At 39.8% G+C, this 9658-nt stretch overlaps 2 protein-coding genes across 2 annotated transcripts; both read left to right on the top strand.

Moving 5' to 3' along the window:
- The first annotated feature begins 3232 nt into the window (after positions 1–3232).
- LOC106327530 (keratin-associated protein 6-2) lies at positions 3233–4202 on the top strand. Its single transcript, XM_013765690.1, has 3 exons — positions 3233–3442; positions 3529–3679; positions 3786–4202. Exons 1-3 carry the CDS (start codon positions 3292–3294, stop codon positions 3880–3882), a joined length of 399 nt encoding a protein of 132 aa, XP_013621144.1. The 5' UTR covers positions 3233–3291; the 3' UTR covers positions 3883–4202.
- A 289-nt stretch (positions 4203–4491) lies between these two features.
- On the top strand, positions 4492–5953 carry LOC106327529 (chlorophyll a-b binding protein CP26, chloroplastic-like). Its single transcript, XM_013765689.1, has 6 exons — positions 4492–4756; positions 4852–4936; positions 5025–5075; positions 5151–5271; positions 5350–5484; positions 5580–5953. Exons 1-6 carry the CDS (start codon positions 4564–4566, stop codon positions 5838–5840), a joined length of 846 nt encoding a protein of 281 aa, XP_013621143.1. The 5' UTR covers positions 4492–4563; the 3' UTR covers positions 5841–5953.
- Positions 5954–9658: the final 3705 nt, after the last annotated feature.

Here is a 9658-nt window from a genome sequence, read left to right as displayed (position 1 = left end):
AAATCAATTCTCTTAAGCCTTTTCACATATCACAACTCGGGATGTTACAATTCACCCCCTCTCAAAGAGCGCAACGTCCTCGTTGCGCTCCACGACAGGTCTCAAGACGCCTCTCAGGTCAGAACTGAGATGGCTAACCAGCTCTGATACCAAATTGTAACACCCGTATTTTCCGAAATAACTTAAATAAATAAAAAGTCTTAAATCTCCATTTATTACTTCTCAAAAGACAATTCCAAAGTCGTAAATCCAATAAATAGCCATAAATCCAAATAACATAATAAATCCCGAAAATATCGATAAAAGCATAAAATCCGCAAGTCTGAAAAAGACATAAATAAAACTCCCAAAGCACCAGCCCGATAGCAATCACTCCTGCTCGTCAGTCTCATCTGAAAGGGAAGGAAAGGAAAGGAGGGGTGAGTAACAGGAGAGTTACTCCGTGAGGGATGGGATGCTAAACACGCAAACCACTGACTTGAGTAATAGAACTCCCACTATGGAAGTTTAGCTCTAACATGAACAAACAAGACGCCTAAAGTATCACACAAACACAACACAAACAATGCGATGATAGCATATAGCTAGTCCATACACCCCGCATCTCCTCATACGGATATATATATACTTACGTTGCGTCGCTCGTACAGTCTGTCTCTGTACCCCCGTCATCCAAAGCTGCGTCGAATGCAAACGTCTCTGCACCCACGCCCCACACAATCTGCGTCGCTAGCCCAGACGTCTCTGAGCCCCCGCCCACCAAAGTTGCGTTGCTAGTCCAGACATCTCTGGACCCCCGCCCACTCACATAGTCCCTACTCATAACTATGTATACATACATATATATATCGCATCTCTTAACATCACGCAATCAAATCAATGGTTGAATCCTCTAGACCCCTAGTTCCAGTTTACAATGAATGAACTAACTAACAATCAAAACTCAAACAGACGGATCATGATTTGAAATCTAAACTACAATAGAGAGAATTCTACACTGGTACGGGATTTAAGGAATAGACCCTCACCTTAGTCACTGACTGGAATGATCAACAGAAGATGGTCAACTGATGTCAACTGCAACACGAGTATCAACGGCTTAGGCTCAGAATCTCAGGAAATAAAGTTTCTAAAAATTGAAACTTTCCTAAACTGGAACCTTTCTAAAAATAGTAACTTCCTCTAAATAGAAACTTTCCTAAAGTAGAAACTTTCCTAAAGTAGAAACTTTCCTAAAGTAGAAACTTTCCTAAAGTAGAAACTTTCCTAAAGTAGAAACTTTCCTAAAGTAGAAACTTTCCTAAAGTAGAAACTTTCCTAAAGTAGAAACTTTCCTAAAGTAGAAACTTTCCTAAAGTAGAAACTTTCCTAAAGTAGAAACTTTCCTAAAGTAGAAACTTTCCTAAAGTAGAAACTTTCCTAAAGTAGAAACTTTCCTAAAGTAGAAACTTTCCTAAAGTAGAAACTTTCCTAAAGTAGAAACTTTCCTAAAGTAGAAACTTTCCTAAAGTAGAAACTTTCCTAAAGTAGAAACTTTCCTAAAGTAGAAACTTTCCTAAAGTAGAAACTTTCCTAAAGTAGTAACTTCCTCTAAATAGAAACTTTCCTAAAGTAGAAACTTTCCTAAAGTAGAAACTTTCCTAAAATAACAACATTTCTAAAATAGAGTTCTGTAACTATAAGGAGGCGACAAACTTACTAGAAAAATTCGCCGGAAGCTCGTCCAGAAATCTCACCGGAAGCTCACCCGGAAATCCCACCGAAAAATTCACTAGTGACTGGTCGTCGAATAATTTAACAACAACTCGTCACACGCAAAGAAATACATTGACTTGATGAGAATAAAAAGAAAGGGTGAAGTTTCTTATATAAGAGAAGGGAAGAGAGGTAGGGTTTCTAAACTTTCAATGTGGGACAAAATAAAAAGAGAGAATTGGGCTTTAGTTTTAATAAAACCAAAAAGGCTCTACCAAAACAAGATCAAGGTCGTTACAAAATATTTTCTCCATAGTAGAGCCAGTCCTCCTGCAGCATGGGCGACTAGAGGTACGAGATGATGATGAACATCATATTCCAAGGATTTCAGTTTCTACAAGACGGCAGCAATGGAGGTTTTCGTTTCCATTGAGAAAAGTATATCTAGGGAGCTTTGTTAATTCATCTCTCGTAAAAGATGAAAAGGTCAGAGGATTCCCAAGTCAAGACAGTTACAGCTCGTTATCACTAAGGATCTGCATCATAAGGGGTTCGAGAAACTGCCTTCTTCAGCCTACTCCCTAAAAATAAATCATTAATTGGTTGGTTTTCAGATGTTTGATTCATATTCGCATGTAATACCGAGTCCTGTGGGGTTTTGTTTCTTGGCGGGATCTTTTGTTTTCACGGTTAGATGATCATGCATATGTGATAATGAAATTATAGATGATTATGAGACATTAGTTCCCATTTTTGTAGGATTATCATACATTTATCAAAATGATAGGTCATTTCTCTAAAAGTAAGGATAGATCTGATTCTAGATCAAATTAGCACTGAATCATGTCTTGTCCTAAATAAGCTCATAGTGGTCTCACCTTTGTTTTCCAATTTTCAGTGAAAAAAGATAAGAGGGACCAAATCTTTTGAGCGAATAGAATTGATACTCTTCTTATAATGTGAGGGAGTGCTTTTGTAATAAGTTGGAGAATTATGTAGATTGAACTTTAACTCTAGCGGTTCTTGGTGGCTAGTTAGGCTTAAGAGCTATATTTTTGCTTTTTCTGCTGATGTTGGTCCTTTTACTATAGTTGAAAAATCCTAAAATTTTGATTTTTGAAACAGTGAAATAAAGTTCGCATAATAGCATTAAATATTTATGGTCATTTTTTGTAGAGTATTATAATTCATGAGGATCCAATGAAATTAAATTAACAAGAAAAAAAAAGTAAAACAAAAGACAAAAACTCGACATATCAGAGCTGAGTTTGCTTGGGATCTTCTGCGGACCGAGACAGCAAAAAGGATCCTTTAACCTATGTCGGAAATGAAATCTGTTGTTTTAAGTTTAAAACAAATTTAAGAAGACGGATTTTGTCTATTTTAGAAAGAAAAAAACTGGATGGTTGAACAAAAATGTGTTCAAAACTGACAAGCTTGGTCAATGTGGGTGGGAGAGAATCTTTTTCAAATACATTAATTTGATGAAAGTATATTCTACAGTTGGGCCTAAGTAGTAAAATGGGCCTTGTTAAGTTGGTCACATTTCAAGTAGGTACTAGCAAAAACCACGAAGAGAGAAGGCAAACAGAGACGATGAGCAACGGGAGGAGGAGCATCGGAGACGATGACAAGGGATTGCTGTGGAGACTTCCTAAGGTTAGGATCAAAGACGTCGGCAAAGTTGGTCCCGCCTTTGGACTCGGATTCGGTTGCGGATTCGGTTTCGGCGCCGGTCTTATCGGAGGTAATTTGATCGCAGAGACCCGCGAATCGCTGTAATCTGACTTAGATAATCTGTATCGTCTTTCTGAGAGAGATTTAATGAAACAGGTGTAGGATTCGGACCAGGAGTTCCTGGACTACAGTTTGGTCTCGGGTTTGGAGCTGGTTGTGGAATCGGTGTAGGGTTTGGCTATGGCGTCGGAAGAGGCGCGGCTTATGATCACTCTCGCTCTTATTACAACGTCGGAAAACCATCTCTGTAAGTCGATTACGCCCCTGTAGTTACGATTCTAGTGTACTAGCTATAATGTATCGGTAGCAATAGCAGTAGAACTGAAGATGGTTTTCGTTTTGGTTACTGACAGAGATGAAGTTGATTCTCTTATCGATGAACTAGTTGTTCACACCAAGAAACTTGTCAAAGCTACTACAAAAGAAATCGACAAGTGGAGAAGAACTTAGCCAAACTTATCAGTGTTGCAGCAGCTCCTTTCAAGTAAATGCCAGTGTTGTACAATCTACATATGGTGTAAAGATGGATTCGCTTAGTTTACCTTGGCAGACGTATTCAATCTAGTGATGTTTAGTTATTTATAGTTTGAGTTCCAAGTCTTGGTGCTATGTTGAATTGTTTAATGGCTCAGCTTAACTCCCGATGCCCAATTGCATAAACCAATTTGTAGGGCAGCCATTGCTATTGTTTCCATGTCGAAATCTAACCTTTGTTTTGGTCTTTTGTATTTTTTCCGTTCTGAATGCGATTTCGCGTTTTTACCCGTCTACATTGCAGTGACTAGCGTGCCACAAAGGTTCTGCGTCCTGAGGAATTTACTGAAAGCACTGAAAGATTTGTGGATGACATTCACAGTTTGAGATTCTTTGTATACATTCTGAAGTAAAGCTTAACCACACAAAGGAGAAACAGAGGATATGGATAGATAAATTAGATTATCCAACAGAAACCACAGCCAATCAGAGTACAGAATCATATTTCACATTTTCAATTTGAACCAATCAAAAGCCTTAAGGAATCCTACCCTCCACCTTATAGTACCCACTTTCATCTCTTCCATCTTTTCAACTTAGCATTTCTTAGTCTTGAAACAGAGTAAAAGCTTTAACCTTTTGGCTAAAAAAAAAAAGATGGCGTCTTTGGGTGTGTCGGAAATGCTTGGTACGCCCCTTAACTTCAGGGCCGTGTCGAGATCATCTGCCCCATTGGCATCGAACCCAGCCACGTTCAAGACAGTTGCTTTGTTCTCCAAGAAGAAGCCAGCTCCTCCTCCTAAGGCCAAGACCGTCTCTGCTGCCAACGACGAGCTCGCCAAGTGGTATGGTACGTTCCTACTGCCTTCTGCTTCCCTTTCAATATTACTGTGTATCTCTATTTTCTATCGTTATTTCACTCTGATTATGACTCTTGTTTTTCAGGTCCTGACAGGAGAATCTTCTTGCCTGATGGTCTTTTGGACAGATCAGAGATCCCAGAGTACTTAAATGGTGAAGTTGCGGGAGAGTAAGACACTTCTTCTTCTTGTCTCCTTTTGTATGCTTACTTTGGCTTCGTCACTAAGGCTTCCACTGGTCTGTAATCTGAATTGCAGCTATGGATATGACCCTTTTGGACTCGGAAAGAAGCCTGAGAACTTTGCTAAGTAAGCCGATTCTCTGCTCTAACTCTCTTTCATTATTTGAACAATGTCACTAAAACTAATGAATGTGGTCGCCAGATACCAAGCCTTTGAACTGATCCACGCCAGATGGGCTATGTTGGGAGCTGCTGGTTTCATCATCCCTGAAGCCTTTAACAAATACGGCGCTAACTGTGGCCCTGAAGCCGTCTGGTTCAAGGTTTTTGTTTTGGCGACTTACTTTATATTCTAATCTGTCATGTGATGGATCTTATTGGAATATATATTATTAATGCAGACTGGTGCACTGCTTCTTGATGGAAACACATTAAACTACTTTGGCAAGAACATCCCAATCAACCTTGTTCTGGCTGTAGTTGCTGAGGTTGTTCTCCTCGGTGGAGCTGAGTACTACAGAATCACCAACGGATTGGTACATTGCGCTCTATGTTTTAGCATTACATATTTAAGTTGTGCATTTAGAAAAAAAAAAAAGACTTAAGCTTGGAATTCATAAACAATGGGCAGGATTTTGAGGACAAGCTACACCCAGGAGGTCCATTTGATCCCTTGGGACTTGCTAAGGACCCCGAACAAGGTGCTCTTCTCAAGGTTAAAGAGATCAAGAACGGGAGATTAGCCATGTTTGCGATGCTCGGTTTCTTCATCCAAGCTTATGTTACAGGAGAAGGTCCTGTTGAGAACCTTTCAAAGCATCTCAGTGATCCTTTTGGCAACAATTTGCTTACCGTCATCGCTGGAACTGCTGAGAGGGCTCCAACCCTCTAAGCTATTTCTAGTTTTAATGATCTTTTCAAAAATGCTTTGTACACTTTGTTTGATGAGAATTTCTATTGACAGTGTGAAAAAAAGAAATACAATTATGTTCTTGTTCATTCCAACAGTGGATATATATTTATTTGGGTTTTATGAAGCAATTTGCTTCCAACCATAAAAATGAGATACTTAAAGCATATGTAATCAAGTACGAAACACTTACATAAAGATCTATTTAGAATAACCCCAGAAGTCATCGCACCGTGCAAATGAAAGCTGGTTGGACGCAGGAACTGGCTGGACAACAGACGACGAATTGTTATATCATCTTCAAACTTGATCCCTCTAGAGGAATCTTCATTTCCCGTATGACAAAGTCACAAGCTTGTTGATGGTTATGGTTAGCCATCAAGCGTGTGAGCCAGGTGTAGAGGTTGGCACGTGCGAGACAGTGGCTAACCATAACCATCAACAAGGATTGGTTCAGTGAAGCGTTAAAATACCTTATTTATTCAGCTTTACACGTCCAGTATTAATACCCTAATACATGATACTGAAGGATTCCTAAACTATCAGCTTATGTCTCTCTTCCGTCAAATAATTCAGCCATTGCTTCAACACGACCCAAGAACACTTCCAAGACCTTATCTCTCTCTTTATAAGATCAGTCTCTATGTCTTTGTGTCTCTACAGACAACTCATAGCTATCTTATATTATTTTCCACGTTCCTAAAAGCCTAGCTCCAAGGCAACATAGATATGGACATCTTCCATAATAATAAGTGCAAATTTATTTTTCTTGGAATGCACTTATTCCTCTTTTCGTAAGTCATAAATTTGTTCCCCAACTTTATTCATCTTGTCTTTTCTCCAAGATACTCTCTTGCTCTCCAACTCCAGCTCAGCACCTTGCATCCATGTGGTCTTTACCACTCAACACGTCGTCTGTGTCAACAACTACGTCAGCAACTACTTCAGGGTAGACATCTTACATCTTCAATCTCTCCTTTTTAGCTTTGAGTGCCAATCAAGCACAACATTCTTCTAGTTCAACAACCACGCTCCTCACTTGGAAACTTCCACTCAAAATGTGCTTTTCTCCCCACGAGATGTGCACCACACATGCTTTTCTCCCTCATGAGATATGCATACTCTGGACCAGAACGTCACCATTCTCCCCCTGTTAGATTGTATACTAAGCTAAAACATATGCTTAGATGTCAAGCCTTACAGACGCACTGATACACTAAATCTGAACCTTTCCTAATGTCAAGTTAACAATGGTAATTGTAGTATTTGAGATTCAATCCAGAGAACCAGTCTACACTTTATTCTTATAAGTTTTCAACTTAGCTAAAACTAAAAGTGGGGTTTGAATTAAGTGGTGACATGCAAGTAAAGTAAATGATTTCGAAGAATAGAATTCAATATTAAAGATAACCCGATCTAGGGTTTCTCAACGGGTGTCAATGCTTAACCAAACATTTATTCAAGCGCTTTGAAGGACAATCTAGAACACGGATCACTCTAACAGCCCACTGTCGTGGTGCTGTTCCCTTTGCGGTTCCACCTTGATGCCTAAACTGTTGTTTGGATCAAGGATCGACTACAAGCAATAGAGATCAAGTCCGATAGGTTCACCGAGCACCCGAGTATCTACTTTCGCTGACTAGGGATGCGTGGCTCATTCATTCCATATCAAGCAATCTAGTACACGTTTAATAATCAGATTAAACCTACGATATAGCAGTAAGTGATCAGGTTAGAGCTAGCGTTAAGAACCGAGATGAAAGAAGACACAATAAGGTCGCTTATTTATGTTTAGCCTTGCGATTAACACCCTCGAACCCTAGACAAGCTAGCCGACTACTCAGCCATTAAACAAGATGAAAAAAACATGATCACAGACTAATACTGCATAAAAATCCAAAGAGAAATCAATAGGGTTCAGGATGATCTTCTCTGTCAAGAAGAGGAGCCGTTTCCCTTACAATAGCAAAAATCCAAGAATAGGTCTAGGCCTCTTGCAAAACTAGCGTAAAAAGAAAATAAAGATAGAAATGGCTTTTATATGGAGGCGCCATCGACTTTAGAGGAGAGAATAGATGATTAGGGAAAATCTTTGAAAGATATGGAAACTTCCATAAATGTCGGGAACAATCGTCTGGCTGCTCTTAATGGGATCAACCGTCAGACTGCTCCGCTCGATTGTTCCGCGTGGAAAGTCTCCAATTCTTGCTCCTTTCTTCACGCTTCTTCCTTTAGCTCTTAAGTCCACTCCAGACTTGAAATGACTCTAAAAAGACTGGACTAACTCGATAAAACATTGAAAACTAGTTAGAAAGCATATGCACAATGGTGCCAAAAACACCATATATCAATTCCCCCAGACTTAGATCCTTGTTTGTCCTCGAACAAGGGAAAGTATCTTGAACAGGGAAAAGGTTTGAAAATGTGGGAACTCTTCTATTTCTCAATAACTATACCTTAACCACGAATCTCGGAACCATACAAGCAGGAAACTAGGACCACACACTCTTACCGGAACCTCCAATGATCGCTGTTCAACAATCAACTCCATACTCTACATTCAAACCTGAAAAAGCACACTATCAAGACAGAACTCCCTATATTCATTTAAAAGTGGCGTGATCATTCAGGGTAGACGGGCTAGGTGTGAACAGGCTAAATTTATAGTGGAGTTAAAGAGTGTTTAGGGGCTACCAATTTTTTTGTAGTGGATGCAAGATATCGCGCAAAATAGCAAGAGGGGATGGATCCTGATGTCCACAACCCCTTACTCGTTTTGCTGACTCTAGAGCTATCGCTCCGACTGTTCCCCTACTACCTATCATTGGTACCAACTCTCTTTGTTCTTATCGTCTAGCGGTTCTCTTTTCTTGGTCCTTCTACCGTAGTTCTCGTTGTATCAAAAGGAGAGCTCTTATTCAGAATTTTGGTCTGAAAAGAGACGGCATGTCAAACAAGTAGAAGCAGTTACGATTGATCTCATCAGAAAGCAACTAACCAAGTATAGACTCCTTCCTCGTCTAGCTCCAGCCGAATTGGCTCAAGAGGGTCGACTTCGAACCAGTTGTTGACGTCTTCTCGTTTTAGTCCTCCTTCTCCATCAATGATCTCATATAAAATAATATACATACATTTTTTTTTCAACTGGTGAATGGTGAGATCAAAGATGATGGTGTGACAAAGAAGGAAGTGATGCATGGAATGATTGGTGCCCTCTGGTCGTTCTCCTTTGTTCTCTACTGACTGTTTTTCTGATTGTTCTGGAGCAGTTGTCCCGACTTCTAAACTGACTGTTCTCCTTGTTCTGTTTGAAGCTTTGCAGCGATAATAAGTAAGAGGCTGCGTCGATTCTTTCCTCTCCAACCTTTTTGCACATATCTGCACATATGAAACTGAAAAACAAAATGCATGAAGGTAGAATAAAGGCTGTTGGGGTCAAAATCGGTCACGACGGAATCAATGTCTGAAAGTCCGTAAAAACCGGCATGAACGTTTTTACAAAAAATAAATCTTAGAAAAAGATTTATTTTTACGAAGAATCTTGCGGAGAAAACACATTCACGAAAAATCGGAGAAAGACTCGAACAAGGTTGTTGTTGGGGTCGAAAACGGTTACGACGAAGTTAAAGTCCAAATCCCCGAAGAAGAAAACGAAAAACCCTCTTCGACAAGTACTTTTTCAAAATAGATTCTTCTTTACGAAAATCTTTGCGGAGGAAACACGAGTCATCGGACAAGAGCTCGAAAAAGGTCGCTACGCAACGACCGAACGCGTGTTCCGCTTGGTCGCTACGTAGCGA

The sequence above is a fragment of the Brassica oleracea genome, chromosome C2 (assembly GCF_000695525.1).
Source record: "Brassica oleracea var. oleracea cultivar TO1000 chromosome C2, BOL, whole genome shotgun sequence".
NCBI lineage: Eukaryota > Viridiplantae > Streptophyta > Magnoliopsida > Brassicales > Brassicaceae > Brassica > Brassica oleracea.
The sequence above is the reverse complement of the archived record's forward strand: the minus strand, read 5'-3'. Positions and strand labels throughout refer to the sequence as shown.